The sequence below is a fragment of the Falco biarmicus genome, chromosome 13 (genome assembly GCF_023638135.1).
Source record: "Falco biarmicus isolate bFalBia1 chromosome 13, bFalBia1.pri, whole genome shotgun sequence".
Lineage (NCBI taxonomy): Eukaryota > Metazoa > Chordata > Aves > Falconiformes > Falconidae > Falco > Falco biarmicus.
The window spans coordinates 27,466,479-27,486,164 of record NC_079300.1 but is presented as its reverse complement, the minus strand read 5'-3'; the positions used below and the strand labels follow the sequence as shown (position 1 = coordinate 27,486,164).

At 42.6% G+C, this 19,686-nt stretch overlaps 1 protein-coding gene across 2 annotated transcripts in view; it reads right to left on the bottom strand.

Annotated features, from left to right (window-relative positions):
* VPS8 (VPS8 subunit of CORVET complex) overlaps positions 1–19,686 on the bottom strand; it is an 85,510-nt gene that overhangs the window by 21,891 nt on the left and 43,933 nt on the right. For both annotated transcript variants that reach the window (XM_056359191.1, XM_056359190.1), the window contains exons 28-40: positions 19,105–19,224; positions 17,832–17,888; positions 17,342–17,424; positions 15,878–15,962; positions 14,758–14,856; positions 11,107–11,196; positions 10,597–10,643; positions 5,752–5,893; positions 4,970–5,059; positions 4,494–4,536; positions 3,620–3,723; positions 2,141–2,219; positions 664–746 (exon numbers count right to left, since the gene is read on the bottom strand). In XM_056359191.1, coding sequence (XP_056215166.1) covers positions 664–746; positions 2,141–2,219; positions 3,620–3,723; positions 4,494–4,536; positions 4,970–5,059; positions 5,752–5,893; positions 10,597–10,643; positions 11,107–11,196; positions 14,758–14,856; positions 15,878–15,962; positions 17,342–17,424; positions 17,832–17,888; positions 19,105–19,224 — 1,122 coding nt within the window. The remainder of the gene's footprint in view (positions 1–663; positions 747–2,140; positions 2,220–3,619; positions 3,724–4,493; positions 4,537–4,969; positions 5,060–5,751; positions 5,894–10,596; positions 10,644–11,106; positions 11,197–14,757; positions 14,857–15,877; positions 15,963–17,341; positions 17,425–17,831; positions 17,889–19,104; positions 19,225–19,686) is intronic.

Sequence of the window (19,686 nt, the reverse complement as noted above, 5' to 3'; positions counted from 1 at the left end):
GCTCAACCCTTCAATCATTCCACTCTGCAATGCAGACAATTTTTCTAATTCATTTCCTGCATTTCTAAAGGTTTGCTATTAAATCCCAACCTCATCTTTTGTCTATTTTGCAAATTAACAAATCATATCCTCTTGTGATCACTCAACCCAAGATCCTGTTTTGAAATCAGCTCTTCTACAACATTCACTGCTCACTCACAAACATCTTGAAAATAATACGTTGCACTGTCAATCAAAATGGCCCAGATCTCTTTCTTCAAAGCCTACAAACTTTCCTTTAGTGTTTTCACAACTGTCCACCCCAGAGCTTTAGCTAAATGGCTTTCAACAAATCTAGTTCCAAGTTTTGAGAAGTTCACGGTGGCTTTGCCCTAAAACTTCTCAGTTTTGGTTCTAAGTAATTGCAGCCTTTGAGATAATACCCTACTTGGTTTGCAGAAATTACCTCCATTAACTTATCACAGGTCTACGCCTTCTGAAGTGTCTTCAAGTTTCCCAGACCATTCTATCAGCTTTTCTAACTTACGTCTCACCAACTGAACTTTTACTGAAGTACTTTGAACCAGACAATTAGCCAATTTGATCTGCAATGACCTGAAAACTGCTTTTCCCAATAATGGAGTGGCACAGCTTGGTAAAAGCTGCTGCTTTTCAGAAACTCACCTGTAGAATTCTCTGCAGGATTGAAGGAAGAGCGATAAATGCAGCCATGTTGTTCAGCACTTGCATTGTCAAACTCTTCAAAGCTGAAATATCAAACATAAAATCCACCAGCAGTTTATTAGGATTCAAGGAATAAAGAGAGATTGGACTTACACACCAAGAGTTTTATTTCAGTTCATGTTTTCTAGTTTGAAAACGGCTTTTATTTTTTTCTTCTGCCCATTTTGCACTAAGAACACACAGCTTTTTGTATCAGAAAGTATATTTAAAAGTTTGATATCACGATGCCTCTCCATTCCCCTCCCACACCCTACCTACAGCAAATGTTCATATTTTGAGACTAACTTCGCGGCATTGTCATTCACTTTTTCTACTGTTACCAAAAACCAATTTGGGTGCCTTGTCCACATTATAGCCCCACAGACTCTAAAAGTCCCTAGCATTAACCTTTTCATGACACCTGTTACTAGATCCCAAATTTCCCAGAGAAAGAGCCAATATTCAGATATGCATGGACCCAGCGCTTCAGCTTCTTTGTGGGGATAATTAGCCAGTTAGAGCAGTCTGGGAAGCATGCACATTAGGAATGAAAACAAAACAATTATGCAGGATCCAAATGTATTATCCCGTCATCGTTGCTGGTATCACTTCAGATGATTACTTTTCTGCAGGCATTAGCTCCCAAAAACGGATTATCTAGAGGACATTCTGAATTTAGAGGAAAAGATGAATCGAGGGAAGAGGGGGCCAATTTTTAGTTTTGGGTTACTGATCTCTGCAAGACCATCCCCAGGAGTCCAGCTATAGCTAACAGTGGAAGGAAATAAACAGAGTGAGGATGGATGGAATGATAGTCACCACACTTACTTGTAATACGCTGTGATCCTTAACCATGCACAACTACAATCACTGTGGAGCACAGGGCTGGAACGGACCAAAAGACATTATTCTGCCCCAAGACCACAGTATCTAAGCCCCTTTTTAACTAGTCTTAAGTCACCCATAAAGGGAGTCTTTTCAAGATGTGCTGCTGACACCCACAACAGATTCAGGGTACTAGAACTGGAGTAGAGAATTTAGCAGGTGTGTTTGAGTTCTGGTGATATATAATATACAATAGGTGCAGGGCTAAGCACACAAAAAGGCTAGGCATGGAAGACGACAGTGTATTATCACTTCAAGTTCCCGAAGTGCAGACTGCAACCTACTTACAACCCAGAAAGCCTTTGCACACGCTGTGCACCTTGGCTTTTTCAAAGAGACCACGCTCAATGGAAGCCCCTTGCCTGACTGAAGCTGCAGCCTACCGAACACCCACCTGAGCTCAGCGCTACAGCCTCCGCAGTTCGGATCTACCGCAGGAGCAGAACATTAACAAACTGAGTCAAAACCAGTTTTCTTCTATTCATTCAGTAGAGAAGAGACAGTACACAAGATTTTGATGAATATTTCCAGTCACAAAAGCCAAAATACTTACATTCGGAGTATCGACACTGTGAAGAACCAGATAATTTCTGTGGGGACATCATAGCCTCCAGCAGGGGAAACCAGAGGGCCTGAAATAATTGAATGCAAGGAAAAAAAGCCAGTAAGAACACGGCAGTACTAAAAATGAACTATGACCAATGTCAGAGTCCATTTTCAAAGACTCACTTCCAGTTTCTGAAAACAGAACTACGTTTCTCACGACTGCAGTGGAACAGAACTGAAACGTGTTAAAAAAAAAAGCAAAGCCCTTGGGGATCTGTTTTCAGTCTAGATCGCTCATATCTTAGACCAAGACACTATCTGACTGGGGTCTGAGCAGAGAAGACCCTTGGTTCCTTTTGCTCCATCTTCTCCATTCTCACCTGTTTTTTTACTGGAATTATGACAACAATCTAATTTAATTCATTCACTCCCCAACTACTTCTCTACATGAGATGCAAGCTCTCTGGTGTAGAGACTGCTTACATAATGGGTAGCACAGTAAATGGATCCCAGCTGGAGAGAGGCATCTAAATCCTCCAGGTGAAATACAGGAGCTGTGAAAATTCACATAGGATTGTACTGGGGAAGCAGGTCCTTCCTTTGGTGACCAGAGTCAAACCTTACTCAGGCATCACCAAAGCAGTTCCAGCAGGTGGAACAGGACCCAGAGTGAGAGCAAACTGACTCAGGTCTGTCCAATTCGGCAGGCGGGCCATAGGCACTCAGGGTGTGCACACAGCCACCTCTGCAATGAAACACAGCAGCCATCTGCTGCACAGCAAAATCATTTAAGAGAAGAAACCCAGCAGGTCACCTCATACGCTGGACAGTGCTCGGAAGACGTTACAGAATTCCTGACTTCCAGACATGCCACCTCTTCAAACACGGGAACGACATTCTCGGTTTTGAGTTCAGTTACACGAGTTATACAAAATCTTAGGAGTGAAGGTGCCTTCTGTGTCACTGATGTTAGCAAAATGGAAACGCAACCTCAGTACAAGCAAACAGGCAAACCCAGTTCCTCCTGCAAGAGCTCAAGCAAGCTGTATTGTCTCCACCCCAACATTAAATTCAGGATTTGTGAACACATTTAGAACCACAACATTCTGCAGCCACAGTGACAGCAGCATCAGCTCTGTACCGCCATAAAGTTGGCTCGAAGTTTACTACGCCTTCTTTAGTATTTGACTGACAGTCAAGCCAAAATTGCAACTGGAGCTGAAAGCAGGGGAAAGGAAGTTGCCTCATCTGCTTCTCCACTGCTGATATCCATGTTATTTTTTGCACTTCCTTACAAGTGAGGATTTCTCTCTCGTGGGTCTAAAACCTGAACCACTGCAAGAACACCACAATGCAGAGGAAAACAATGTCTGCTTGAGACATATCAGCATACAATAGACGGGGAAAGGAAGAAGGACATGAAGGGAAAGTTTCAGGAAATGCAGAGGTCTGTTGATTTTAGTGATACATTTTCTTATTATCTTACCTCTCGCTGTTGCTGGTCTAAATTGTGTGAATTTCTCTGGCAAAGGGCAATTGTTTTCATTAAGGTATTTTCAATGTTTTCTAGCATGGGGAGTTCAGCTGAGCCTAAGTTTTGGGGGAAAAACCAAATTGCAATTATAAAAAGTATTAGATACGTTAACTTCCAATCATTCTGCAAAATAAAATCATTCTGTTCATCTAAATTCTGTTCACTGCAGTGAGCAACTAAATTATAAAGACAGGTCCTGATTTTTGGCACTTTTCCTGAATAGCACCGTAAATAGGCACATAAAACATTTTACATAATCAAATAAGGAAGATCTTAGCTGCGGTTTAGGATACAGTTAAGCAGCAAATATAGGCACTGCATTTAATTAGGTGCTCATGAGTCCCTGGGCTAGTGAACAACGCACCTGTGCATATACTCATTTTCTGTAGGCAGAATTCTTACTGCTCTGAGAGGTTTGCCTCAAAAAAAGCTACTTCCAGATGCCTCTCATCACTGTTCATATATAATGCCTGCTAAAGCTCAGTAATGAGTTTGAATGGATTCTAACATAGGAAATGTGGCTGGTAAGCCAGGAAGAGTACCAGTCACAATCAAAAAAGCTAACAGGGCAGCTGACTGCACACACAAAAGAACCCCATCCATCACAGTTTGTTCTAGATCTCCAGCAAGATCAGAGTAAAAGAGTAAGGAAGTGTCATCAGAATAGCTACCACAGCCATGTGAATATAAATTTAAAAAAAGTCACTGCAAAACCCAGAAACCTGAAAAAGGATCTCATTATGCCAAGTATCAGGCTTATGCACTTTACATTTTTTGTGTTTATCTCTTTTTAATAGAAAATGGAGTTTAACTTGATAACTCTTACTTTCATCATCTTGTGTAAGCATCAGCAACTTGCTCTGCAATCGCTGAAACAAGAGAGAGAACTCAGAACAGTAAACTTGCAGAATCTTGATAGAAGCATTTTTAAAAGGTATGGTTACAAAGGCTCGGCCTCATTTTCTTTCCCAGTATGACTAACATAGCATAAATCTCTTTCCAAATATGGAATGGAAAACTGGAGCTGAAAGGTGATTTTTTGATTAAGAAAAACAAATTTCAGCATCTATTATCTACTAGATGTTTGAAAACATGCCAGACAAATATACTGATCTGCTGAGTCTGCAGACTACTGAACATAATGTTATTTGATGGAAAGTAAACGCTTCTGTGGATTCTAGTGGGAAACAAACTGAGAAGTAATGACGACATCAAACCTTAACTTAGGCCATCATGCTGATGGCATGTCGCGCCATGCTGGCATGGCAAAAATGACACATTCAGGATTTCAGCATACTGTACCTCAAGCATAACCAAAAAGGCACCATGGATATCTCCCTTCTTCTCCAGTAAATACGAAGAAGCTTCATGGAGCTGATGTTTCTGGGTTATCTGAGTTAAAAGGAAAAAAAAAAAAAAAAGGTGAATGTCTGTCTGAAGAAATCTGCCAGTGTTTGTTTACTCCACAAGACAATGAGGACCAGATGGTCAGAAAGGATTGTGTCTCCATGTGTTCACAGGCACGTTACCCAGTCTGAGCAGCACACCTACTTTCCCCTGCTGCTGGCTATGCTGTGTTTATTTCTCGACTTGCACTACTGCCACCACCACCGTTAAAATATTTAAAGAAAAATATATAAAAAATTTCTATAAATAATCAAGATCAAGGACAGATTATTGTTAAAATTTTCATAAGGGGAAGAAATAGTCGCTCTCCCAGCGCTCGTCAAATTTTGGCAACACTGTTTTCCAAAACCCCCAGCCCATGACTTCATATACCTTTAACATATTAATCAACATTAACACAGCCAGTCTCTATTCTGCAGTTACTCCGTAGCTTCAGAGCACTAATGGCTTTTTTCTTATTAGTCCTGAGACTAAACTCAGAATCAGTATATTAAATACAGCTAACCATGCTAGGAGGGCAGTTTAGCAGCTCGAGGGGAAAAACTGCTAGAAGTGGATTAGAAGAGTATCCAGGAACTAATCCACAACCTAGGTGAAAGTACTTTCACAGTACTTTCAAGAGATAGAGCTGTCTTGAATGCTTCCCCTAGCCCTGTCCTCATATATGGCTTCCCTACCTGGATGGTTTCTTCCAGTCTGCAGTATTCCAGAACTTTAAGCGTCTCCAAAACCTGGTCTGGGCTGTACTGACACAGCAGCTCAATGAACTGCTCAGTGATGTAGGGTGGTAGATGTATCAGGTCTTGATTAATGCCTTCTCTGGAATAAAAAAGGCATAGGAGAATCAAATCAGATTCTAGCCCATAAGTTTGACTGGAAAGAAGAGTTCCTTAGTGAATTGTGTGTTATCTATTATCATTAAAACAGAAGTAAAAAAGCCTGGTTTTAAGAGCAAAACTATGCTGGTTCTACTAGTTACTGGTGCTGGAGGTTAATAGTAGGCATTTCATTTGTTCCACAAAATATTCTACTGATGTTTCAGTATAAATCAGGCTATCAAAGACCCCTGTGAAGAAAGATACCAGCACAGACACATCTTCAGCAATTCTGTAGCAAAGATTTTCTTCAATTTCTTCAGTAAAACCTTATGGTCTCTGAGTGGTCATTTTAGATGCCGGTTGTCTATTTGCTCTACAGACCTTCCCTGCATGTGTTTGAGAAAATGTTTTATTGCTTTTTGCGTATCATGCCTGAAATTCTTCTTTGGTTTCCTGTATCACATTGTAATGCTTCATCTGTTAGAATGTGATCCCTTTTATCTACGTCACTGACATATGAAATCATGCTTCTTGTAGGGAAACATCCTCATTTTTGTTTAGTACCTCTTCTCAAACAGAAGAAAACTGGTGCATTTGGTTTTGCTCTTGCAGAGGCAATAACTCTGTGCACTTTACAGTCACTGGTGGGGCAGACAGCCCACTGTAAGGTTTTGAACCAGCCTCTGCATGTTGTCCAGCCAAAGGCTGCATCCTCTCTCAAGGGTTTTGCAATCAGCTGCGCTACAGAACCATATTTAACTGGAACTAAAGACATCTGCCTCATCTCCCAGCATGGGATCTGCTCAATCCACACAGGTAGGTGAAGTCTCCAACCCCTGCTGTGCTTCCCTGCCTTCCACAATGGTCAAGCACTCAGCAGTGCAGACCTGGCACTCCTCTGGGTAGGGCTGTGGATAATTATAATTAACAATATATATAATATTATATTCAGAAAAATCGTGCCCATTTTCTTATCCCTTGGCTTATCATTAAAGAAATGTGGGGGAAACAAAACAGAGAACAGAACTGCATGTTCTTCATTTGAAGCCCATCACTTTCCCTGTGTCCTGACTGTTTTCTACTGATCTTGTTTTTAAAAAGAACAACATGAAGCCAGAGATTTCAAAGCATTAGGATGGAAAGGACGATACTTTCCTAGAGACAAACATAGCACCTGCAACCCTTCAAAACAAACAGCAGTTCACCACCACTGTATGCTAAACTTCACGTGGCAGTTCTAGGATCAATGCATCACGACGAGAAACAGCAGAAGTTTATCCTGCCTAGGAAACAGGGCTCTTAAGCCTGTTGAGAAGCTCCTGCTAGGAAAGAAAACAGATCAAGGTAGGTATTTCATTTTGTTATCTTTCTGAACAGACATTCCTAATCAGGAGATGTGCTGATGTGCAAACCCTACATCCATGGGATGGACAAGGTCTGATATACAATATGATCCTATATTCCCTGGGAGCTACAGGAGCTAACAGGATTTTTATCATCCAAGAAAGGCCAGGAGAACACCGTGCCTCTAGCAATCCAAAAGCAGCTTACTGTGATTACAATGTCAACCGCTTGATTATAAATTATATTTACCAAAAATGAAAGCTCACACAGGTGCTGATCACAGTGTCCAAAACACAGTTGCTCAAACCCCGGCATCTACACTGCTGCGTTCTGGTATCAAATACAGATGGACTTTTGAAGGACCAAACAAGAACCCTGAATTCTGGCCTCCTGCATTCACCATCCACCCCTCCCACAACACACACCCTCTGAACTCCCCCAATGCCAGTAAGGGAGCGAGCGTTCTACTCTTTTTGCAGCTAGACTTAAATAAAGTAGCACTTTCTATTTAAAAATCATCTCTGTCTACCAAAATGGGGAAAATGGCAAATCATACATTTTTAGTACCAGAGCAAACTTCTAGTCTGGAAATAACTCTGACACCTAGTATCCATGACTTGATGAGCAAGCTGGTGTTTTCCTTAACCATTTCACTGAAGAAACAGAGAAGAGAAAACAGAAAGAAAGCTGGATTTTGATAATGTTAAAAACAAAGGAACAATCTTGAGACTTGCAGGTCCCGCTCAGCTCTGTGCGATTATGTTCATCTTCAGTATAACCATGCCAAACACCTCCCCTGCCATACTCGACACGCTCTTTCTTAGAAGGATGAGATAATCACTGGTTTCTCACAAAGCCTGGCACAAGCGACCCTTGCGCGTGTCACAGTAATCAGTGAGAAGAGCCATCGTAACAGAATCTAAAAGTTTAGGTATCTGTTAATATAGTTATAGACCCAGAGCACTGTTTTGCTCAATAACTTAACATTGTTGGTATAATACACAAACACACACTGCAAAAAGGCATGCTTCACTGTGTGGGCTTTTTTAGAGGAAAAAAAACCTGAAGACTTTAAAATGGAAATGTAGCAAAGGCTGTGATTAATGAGCTGAGCAATACACACTACATTCTCCATTTTCTGCGGCTGCTTGTAAGATGCAAACATATGACATTTGGTTTTAATTTCCCCAGGCAATTTCTGTTAACCCTGTTTCCTCCCTCCCCCCTTCCCCCTCCTTTAAAATAAATCTCTAGCTAAATTAAATGGGCCAAATTAATCCCTAATGCAATTCCACCAACTAGGATATTTATACTAGCATGATGAATCCTGTCCCCATATGATCAAGCAATGATTCGTATTTGAGACATTAAAAGCTCATTTACTGCTCTAAGGGTCTTTATTTTAGTAAGAATTTTGCTTGAAAAGCATACAAACATTTAGATTGATGGAAAAGAGATGTTTTCAGCAGAACCTAATCACTATTTTATGTATAGATATACTGCAAAGTGTAGGTATACCTGCAGATTAGGTCTTACACAACAAGATTTCTCCCTCCTTCCTGCCTCTCTCAGGATACAGTTCAGCTCATTTTAATAGGTCTTAGAAGCAGACAGCCTCATAGCACTGAAAACAGACCACAGGGCCTTGGGTGTTATGTAAAAAAAAAAAAAAAAACCCACAGAAAAAGCCCCTTCATCAATCTAGGATCTGTACAGAACTTCTTACTGCCAACAAGAGTTCAGTAACAACAGGTTAAACCTTGGGCTTCCAGACCTTCTGCTTTATGGTCACTCACTGCCACACGTGAATCCAAAGTACTTAGTGTTTTGTTCATTTTTCTGTATAACTGTCCCACTTCTCGTTTGCTTATTGAGGATTCTGGCAACTACAGTCCAGCCAGCATGTGCTTTATCTCCAGTACTCGGGATGCTGAACATCTCACTGCAGCGCAGAGAACTAGTGGACGTTGGAACGCAGAGGGAAAAGGAACATTCATAACCTTTCCCAGGACACACAAGGCACAACGAGACAAGCCGCGTGGCCCAGCGCACCCTGCGGACACCAGCCCCGGAGGGAAAAGCAGAGATCGTTCGAAGGATCAGATACAGAAAGTTGCTTCCTATTGCTGGTTGGAACACATCAGGTGCTGCTTTTGATTAGAAGATAACTACAGAAGAAATGGTTGCATTTAGCTCTAATTATGGCAGAGTTAAATTAGATATGTTTATTACTCAGAGATTATGGAAGCCGCTCTATGCATAAGATTAAAATCCAGGTTAATTACTGCCTTCACTGGGTCTCACTTGCTGCAAGTGATATCACAGCATAAATAAGGTCCTACTTAATACCCAGCTGGGTAACATTTCTGCTTAACTATTCAACTATTATTTTTAATTATTCATTTATTAACTAAATCATATAATTTATCTCCTATAAAACCCAACCAAGATATTTTCTTGGCAAAATTTCTGGTTTTATTTTGACTTAAGAAAACAGTAGGTGTGGAAGTTAACGCTTTCCATGCAAACATGGCTGTAAAACTCAGGAAATAACAAAGCATTTTCCCTTAACTGACAATCTAACAAAATCCAAAAAGTTAATAATTCTAGCTTCCAAAGCCTGCTTTTTATTCCACCTCAACAGGAGCTGAAACACTGACACTTTTTCCTACTCCTCTTCCTCCTCAGCACAATTAATTTGTAGCTAATTGACAGAACAAGATCTGTCCTTCAATCGCATTAACTTGAAGCAATTGGAGCTGTGCATATGTAAATATATATAAAAAATTAATAAAAGCAAGGTCTTGTAGCACTCAAAATTGATTCAACAGGAAGAGAACACTCAGTGCTGAAATACTGAAACAGGAGCAGATGGAGCAAGCAAGTGGTTAAAGAGAAGTTTGCAGTGAAATATGGCAGCAATTCTGAAATAAAATAGAAATGAAAAATGCCAATAGACCAAAATGCTTTTCTATTTATGTTAAGCTTGGGCACCTTGGACAAAAGTAATCAGACTGGTGGGCTGAGAACAGTTTCAGGCACAGGGTAACCATTTCGCAGCTTTCTCGAAGCGGTCGGTACAACAATGCCCGAAGTCTCACCAGCTGCAGGGAGCGTCACACCGCACATGGTGGAAACTCACACCACCGCCCAGTTCAGAAGCCAGCAAGGGCTCTGCTGAAGGGTACTCCCCACCACACTTATTTCTGGACTATCCTTCTCAAATTTTGGCAGTTTGAAGAGCAAGACACCTTTTCCAAGCCCTAATCTTGGCCTCAGGTTGTCTATTAATACAAAGGAATTTATTTTAACCCATTTTTTCAAGCTGTAGTTTGTAAATGGCCCGATTTTCTTACATACCTCGGATCAAGGAGACTCCTCAGAAACTGGAAGAGTAAGAACTGGTCCTGTACAACAGGAGAAGATAGAGTATTACTCTTTCAAATAACGTGCTATAAACCAGTGATTCCTCAACTATATCCACTGAAGAAAATACCGGTCACGGCTCGTGCCTGCTGAAGAAGGTGCTTTAGGCACTTGCCTTGCGTAAATACTCAGAGGATATGTTTGCTGGCAACAGCCCTGCCTGATCTGTGAGTGCAAGCCATACAGAACTCCAAACTAAAAACTGCATTACCACCAAGTGATGCGACCAAGCAACTTGGAGATCGCACATTTTCATGGCCAGAACGCTACAAACAGACCAAATAACAGAAATGAGCAAATTCCTGCAGCTGAGTAGCTATCAAGATAGTTTTCTTCTATTTATGACACAGCAACAACTTACTGTTACTCTTAGCAATCAATTCCTACAAGAATGGCAATCCCACTGTAAAGGAGCACCAGCATCAATTAAGTTTGACACTTTACCTGGAGGTTTGTAATGATGCTCTCAATCTGCTCGCTGAAGTGAATGGCTACCAAGTCAGCTGCTTTACATGGGCTCAGCAGCAGCAACTCCTTTGGAGAGAGAAACACAACAAAATAATTACTTCTCATTTCACAGGCAATACAATTATGCAGTATCACCAAGTCCATTCATGTTGTAACCGCATCTTTGCCTAGATGAAAGCTGTAAAATAATGTAAATAATGAATACCCTCGTGCAAAAAGTGATTTTGAGAAAAATTATTAGGAGGAAGTGTAGTTTGTAAAAAAGCATTTTAGAAAGTCAATGATTTTGTTACACAATAGGCCTTGTAAGAATACAAAACTCTTTACACCAACAAGACCACTTCTCAGTCTTAAGGCAGGAAATTATTCACCAGGTTTTCTGACAACTGCCTTTTACCCCCTGCCAACAAGACATTCCTAGTGCCAACTAGGAGCCAGCAGTAGAGCGGAAACAAAGCCCTCAACTGACCCTAGGGAATTTCTCAGTCAAATGGGAATGGTCTTTTAACTGGCTTGAACAGAATGGAACAACAGGTTTAAAAGCAGGTTTCCTGTAACTAATACCTATCCAGATGTGAAAAAAACCCTAAAAAAAAATATTTATTGTAATAAAAGGAAAAAAAAATAATCTTTTGGATGCCTGTGGGTTTGCCTCCTGTCAAGCTTGATTTGAGAGGCTTCATATCATACAAGTCTACACATCCCAGAACATGAGATTTTTGCTTTAATGCTTCCAAATAAATGAGAAGCAACTGCTTCAAACCAATATTGGGTACTTGGGAACCCTTCCCAAAAGCCCCTGCTAAGCAGGAGAAAACGTTGCTTTACTAAACAAAAACAACTGTTATAGTGGGAAAGAAAGAAAAAAATCATAAACATACAACTGGAAGAAAAAAAAATACATCTGAAAAAGTTACTCAGTCTTAGCCTGGTCTCTGGAGAGATGTAGCAGGCACCAAATTCAGCCAGCCACCAACAGACCAGGACAAAGGCAAGGAAGGAAACAACAAGGAAGAGCACGACTGCCCCCCACGATCATTAAAGAAGAGCTATCATAGAAGATGCATTTTGTGAGGTTTCCAAAGCAAAACTTGCCTGCCATACTGGATATGTAAAGCAACTCTGTGGTGCTTGACCCCACAGATTTATTGCGTGGGCCACAGCTGTTAGTTGCTTCCCCAGCATTCAGGAGCACAACCCCTGCATCCCACAAGGCCGGGCAATCCAACGGACCCAGATGATCTTAGCCACAGCGGTGCAGAGGAATGCAGAAGGGATGTAGTGCGACTGCCTTCATTTGTTTCTCTCTCTGAACAAAGCCTCCCTGGTCTGCAGGGCTGCTGGATTGGACCGCCTGGCTGGAAGGGGCTGGCCCAGCCTCCCTGTAACTGGCTGCAGCTCTTGAATCAGCGTGATCCTCACAGCCAAAAGGTTTTGGGCTTGGGTTTTCATTCTCTCCCAGGTACGAACAATTTGCAAACACGGTACTCCTTCGGCAGACAGCCCCGGAGGAGACAGTACTTACACAAGGCGTGTCAGTCTGAGGACAGAAAGTGACCATCACAAGCAGCATTTTGACTGAAGAGAAGCCTTAGGTTTTATTTTCAAGATGAACATCAAGAAACAACAGCTATGTAGGATGACAGAGAAAATAAGGTATGGCACTGATTACAAACCCACTTTCTGTCAGATGATCACCAAGAAAGCCTCTGTAGACAGTGCTAGTTTCAACTGAAGAGGCTGGTCTGCTATTTTCATACCTCAGCAGATGAAAGGATAGTTCTTCAAAAGACCTGAAATCACAGCATCGCCCTGGTAAAGTGTAATTTACCACTAAGTTTTCTGAATGTCTGAGAGCAGGATTAATGCAATAGAAAAGAACAAAAGCCCATAGCAGCCAATAAGCTGCTAAACCACATGAAACTGTATGTACTATTCAGCGGGCCTGGAAAACAGAAGATGCCGAAAGGGAAGAGGAAGTTCATCTCAGTGAGAGCACCCGCGATCGGCAACTTACAGAACCCGTGAGCTGCCCAGGAGCTTTGTGGAGGAAGCTGCAAAAAGCAGCTGGCTGTTGGCTATGAGACTGACTGAACAGTGCAAGAAACCCTGTTTTTAAGGATGGCCATGGACAAGTTGAGAGGAATATTTTCTGTTGTTTACCAACTCCAGAAAAGTATGCAGCTCTGACAAGCTGGCACTGCACATTTCTGACACTGCACAGTAATCAAGAAGTGGTTCCAGAGCGAGGAAACAAAACCAGACAACTCAATATGAAAAGCTGGCAGCCTTAGCCTATGACAAGCCTATCAAAACCAGTACACAACACAATGAGAAACATCAGGAAGGGCAACCCGGGGCTCTTCTAATTTGTCCTGAGATACCCAAACATGCAATAGCAATTGTCAAGGCCTCAGGCTGAAGAGACCCAGCAAGCAGACCTAGCTGTAATTTAATAAAGACACAAAATAAGGCTTACAGCAGGAGGCTGACTCACTCATAACGCCAATTTGGGCTGTATATACCACCACAAGCAAAGGGATGCAGTAGAAGAACACAGCAGACAAGGAAGCAGCACAGCAGACAGCAGTTTGCTCAACTTGGGACAGCACAGTGGAACCACGGCTGCTCTGCTAAGGCAGTAATGAGCCAGGCCTGCTCAGCCACAGCACCACCGCCACCACCAATTCCCTGAAAGCGCATCTGGAGAGTGGGTGTGAGCTCAGCAAGCTGCGTGTCATACAGCTGGATTCCAGCATTTCTGTTTATCGTCTTCCGATTCATTTTCCCTCTTGGTCCGTTTTCTCATTAGTCACGCATTACTTGCAGCTGCTGGCAGAGGCTAAAAGTATTCTGTATCTTTCAGAAGTACGCAGTAATTGTTTGCTTACCTCACCAGATACAGAATTCTGTGGCTCTTTTCTGCTAGGTAGTCTGGGCAAGTGCATGACTGCTTGTTTCATAGACAGAGTTATTTTCCTGGCTTAACTCCAGATCACACTGGAGGGGACTGACACCACCTTACAGGAACTAGAGATAGTATGGATTCCCTGTGTCTACTGACTGGACAATTATTTCAGACACATCTCCACCCCCTGAAGCAAAGAGACTGAAGAGATGGGAAAAAGTTATTAGCTAGTGAAGTCTAGCAACAGTCTGCGTCTGACAGTAGAAGTCATGACCCCATCTTTCCCCCGGTTAGAAGTGCCGGGGTACCAACGCTGAATGCTGCTATCACTGGAAGATGAGGAATTTGATACCACCAACTGTGAGGTCAGTGATGTCAACGTCCTGACCTTGCTGCTGCTGCACACTCATGAGATGAAAGACTTGCTAATGGATCCCTTCCCTGCTACACAGCACACACTCAGCATCAGTCATCTTATCAGGGGACCTGATAAGGTTCCATTATCCAAAGAGCAATACTTGCACCCAGGAAACCAAGGAAGCCAGCCTGAATCTAAAAGATGCGCTTATATTAATGAGACTACTAAGCCTTAAAAAGCCAGCGCTTTTCTAAACAGTTGCGATTCAACATTGCGACACTTCTGCTTACAGAACAGCACTAGGCAGATCCAACGGGAGTTACCGGTAGCTGAGGTACCACGGCTTTAGGATGCACTGTACCTCTATATGTTCCAAAGCTTTCTGCCACACCAACTGCTTTTCTTCAGCACTGTAGCCAGGCATGGACAGGATGTTGTGAATATAGTTGAAAACTTCTTCCTGTAAGGCATAAAACCACAGATGGTATAGCATGTTCTGCAGCGCCACTAACAGCATTAGATTTCGGTAAGGGAGAGCATTTCAAACAGTCTTAGGACAACCTCAGGGCTAGTCCTCTCTCAGCAAGTCAGGGTAAGTTATCTGCAGGCCAGATTATACGTCTCTAAATAGCTCCTGAAGAAAAGCCAGGGAAAAAAAAGAAAAAAAGCGCCATGTGGAACAGAATTGATGTTAAACGCGTTAAGCACTGAGGTCAGCGAAAATTGTTCTTCCACTGTTGGAAACATCCCCCTCCTGCTCACAGGGTGAAAGGACAGGACATCACTCCAGCTAGGAGCACAGGCAGAGAAAAGAACACTCTGCCAGAGGGGAGGTCAGTTTTCCCAGGATAATCCTGCATTCCTCTTTAACATTAGCCTCTCCCCCAGGTTCTCCTGCACTGTCTTCAGCTCACGTGCTCTCCTGTACTGTATGTTTTTACCATCTTTCTCTCTCACTCTCTTCTGACTCCGTCATCCAACACAACTTTCAGCACGGTGGTTTCATAAGGAGCTGGTGAGCTCACGTTTGCCAGACTCCCCTCTCAACTTCTGCTGGTGGTAGGGAAAAGAATACCTCACAAACTGGGGCAGACACGCAACTTTTGCACATGCAGAAGGTAATTGCAAAGAGATAGTAGGGGCAGAGAGACTTTTTCCAGGGGGGAGGAAAGAGAGGGGACCAATGTGGCAGAAACAAGGAAGTACCACAGTTTGCAACATCTGCAATAAATCCTACCTCTCCCCCAGGTTTTATGTATTAGCATTATTTAAATTTAAAAAGAAATTAAAACTCTGAAGCTTTAAAGAAATCAACTCCTCTCTACCAGGACAATTCCTCTCTAACACACGAACACAAAAAGCCTTGACTGTAAGAAAACTCAACTGCAAAAGAAGGATACTTTTTAAGATAAAGTACAACAGAAAGGCAGGGCTGCTGTGCCCACAAAGAAAAAAAGGCCAGGAGCACTAGATGTACTCACCTTTCTCACTGGATCATGCAGGTAACAGCCAATTATTTTGTCATAGCGAAGCTCTCGTTCATATATGAATTCGCATATCTGATAGCTAAAATGAAAAATATATTAGGAAAAACACACTCATCTGAGCCAGCAGAACAGAGGTAGGCAGCTCAAATCCAGCACAGTTTGTCAGCACTCAAAAGAAAACAGCATGTTTTACAAAAAGCATTTGGAAGTATCTTCCATTAAGGTTCTCAGCACACAGACTGGGTGGCTCCAGTTTACATGTGCCATTCAGCATCAGCCACAGCCCAGCCAGTCTATCACCCCCCTCTTTCTGGGAACTTATCATACAGAACAGAGAAAATTGGAGTTACTAAGGCGAGAGGCAGGGGGCAGAGGACAAAAATCCTTAAAGAAATAAGGTTTCACAGGTTCTGCTGTTCATAGATCATCCTCATTCCTATAACACACTTGGCTCTAAGCTAGGCCAATCTGCAACACTAATTTGAAGAAACACACTGAACATGACTCAAGGTGTTACGACAAAGCTTCCTACCTTCACATTTTAATAAAATATCTTAAATATTTCGAGACTTTAGATAAAAATAGATGCAACTGAGGCAAAACAAATTAAAAGTCTGCTAAATAACATCACACTACAGTCTTTTAGCTCAGATGGATGCAGCTGAGCTGGTAGTTCTGGCTGTCAAACTCTCTTAAGCAAGGAGGAAAAAAAAATGCATTTCTTGAATCTGAAAAATTTGGTTCAGTATCTGCTTCTAGGAGGCAGAGGAAAATGGGCATGGCATACCCCACCGCTGCACTTCTGTTTCTCTGGTCCTTTGCAGTATGGTGGATTGATTCACAGAACAACCAAATTCAAGGCTTGGATGAAGATGCCCTCCCCTTGGCCGGCTCTGTTCAGGCATGACAGACTCTTTCTAGAAGCGTAAAGCTTGTAAAGGAGATTGTGGAAATTTTTAGCCTTTGTAGACACTGTGTTTGTCTCTCCTACTCAATTCTAAAATGAGTACAACGGGGGTGGCTCCAGACCCCTTCGTGCTTTTAAAACCACCTGTGGGTCTCACCCCAACGAGTCATCTCCATCTGTCAGCAGCAGAGCATTCAAATATACAACTATACTTTTGAACAAAGCCTGGGCTCTAGGATAGGAAGTGCCAAAATTCATCAAGCCCCACGGGGTTTCACGCTGAAGGGTTTCCACAGCTTTTATCCCCTCTTATCTTAACAATGCTTTCTGGAAGAACACCCAGTAGAGATAAGACAGAAAGACTAGGACTAAATATGAACATATTAAATGAAGCATATGTGAATGCATAGGGAAAATAATCCCAAACACAGCTGCAAAGTAGGAACAGGAAACGTAGAGGAGAAAAGCTTTGGAGGAGATTTAAAGGCAGTATTTAAACTTCATGCACAAGATCTAAAGGCAGTGTTGATATATCATAGGCAGCAACTTACAATTCAGCTTTTTCTGCCATTTGGATAAGGCGGCTCTCTTCAAACTGTACTATCCCTCCCGCCTGGAGCAATTCTAAAAGGACCTGCAGATATTGAAGACCCGTTATTTATATTGCAGTAGCAGTGTCATTAAAAGTACAGTGCTCCTGGTCCGTTAAATTTAGTATTAACACAGGGCTTATTGCACAGGTTTTTAATTGATTGTCCACTAACTAGGAAGGTCATTGCTTACCCAGGACTTTTTCTGCCTCGGTTCTTACTGCTGTCAAACCTCTCCCACAGGCGATGCTGGGGTAGATCCCCCTTCACTCCTGCTCAGTGAAGCACAGCACCGCCCAATTCTTCCCTGCTGGCCACCACTCCTGCGCTAGGTGTCTGCTCTGGCACGTGACCTTCAGCCAACACCCATTCCCAACGAGGCTGAACTCCGCTCTACAGTCCGGTCATACCTGGTGCTTAAAGAAATGTTCCCTTGAAGGTTATTTATTACCTGTTGCCTCTCCGAATGGCGGGAGTCATCATCTGGACTGCACAGAAATTCAAGCACCTGTGCAAGGATGTAGAAGTTAGCATGAGTCAGGCCTGCCGAGCAAGGCCGTTAGCACAAACCTAACAAGCAGGCCGTGAGCAACAACAGCAGCAACCGCAACTCAGAACGCAACGGTGCTATCTGAGTGTACTAGCCATCTGCGAGGTACTCTCTCCTTGGTCCCATAACTAAGGACACTTAAGAATTCTGGTGTAACCAAAAACTGCTGAAAGACTGCAGGGCGGGAAACCCATGACTCTGCACCAGGATCTAGAATCAAACTTTGGGGAAACCAGGAAATACAGAACTCGGGGGACCCCATGGCCCTGCCTTGGGCTATACACCAAACAGATGGAACCACTACACTGACCCTCTTGACTTCTCTCCTAGACAGTGCCATCTCTCCCGGAAAAACAGGAAATAATTTTTATTAACGATTAATTTCATAATTAATGAAATTGAATATATCTGTAATTAAACTGTTGAAACCAAATCCATTTCGCCTCCACAGAGTTTCTTTGGTCTTAAATCATGACAAGGGACATGTATTTTGTAACTCGTTTTTTATTGGTGTTCATATATCCCTATGATCATCAAAGCACAACTGCTGCAGCCATTGAAGCGGTGGCCTCTGTCACAGGAATTTCTGGGACTTAGGCTGGGATACGAGCTTAACCTGTGCAAGCTTCAGGCATGCATTGGTGCGTATCAGCCTACTTCAAACAGCAGAGAAGGATAGCAGCCACACGAACTAGAAATTACCAACTACATATCCGTGCTCTATAAGCTCGCCAATATCATTTTAGTTGGCCCCCCTTATCTCCTTACTTTGGCATCTTCATTGTGCGTAACAAGTGACAACAGAGCCGCCAAAATGCTCATGAGGGCTTAAAGATAAACAGCTTGGCTCCTGTCATTATGGGCCTTTGCTTTCTCTCTCCTGACATGCTATGGACCACAGGGATCTGCCATTCCAAGGGGAAGAGCAGAGGCTGTTCCATCTCCTAGGACCGAACCCTATTTCTCACACAGCTCCAGCAGGCAAGTTGACATACGGAGCTTACTGTGCTTGTGATCTCTCCTACTCGGCTGCTATGAAAGCACAGCAAAGTCCCAGCAAGATGCTACCTGCTTTATAATGCACCAGTACTGCCAGAATTGCTTCAGCCTACAGCACTAGCCATGCTTTCTTTAGTGCTGCAATTTTTTCTGCCTCTCACAAGGGAATACTTGCCTGGTCAAAAAGCGTCCTGTTCACAAACAGCGTGTTGTTGGGCTTGGCAAGCTGACGGGCAAGGAAGGTAAAGAGACAGCCAACCTGTGATGGGGTGAAGTCAGAATTCTCTACCATGACCTAAGAAGTGTTAGAGAGAAAAAGGAAAAATAAAAGTACAGGTGAGTGCTTCTGCAGCTGCCTTTGGGAAAGCAGTCAGGACACTGCAAGAAGAAATCCCTGTACAACCATCATATCCCCTCCTACCCTAGACATCTGCACAATCTCCTGGTGTTAGTCCACCCTGAAGGTCAAAAGATGACCACCTTCCATAGCATTTAACTCTGCCACCTGAAGACACAGATGGTGGATGTGTCCTTGATAAATCACCTCTGTCCTAAAGCTGAAGAGGCTCAACCTCTCTGCCATATACTCAAGTGTTCTTGCATATCCCTGATTTTCAGGTGTGAAGGGGCTCCAATCCCTTGTTTGTCTCTGTAGCCTGTGCTGATCACCGGACAGGTAACAGAGCTTCTGAGCAGGGAAACGTCACACGAGGAAAAAAGATAAGATTAGTAATTATAGGAGAAAAACCCCCATACA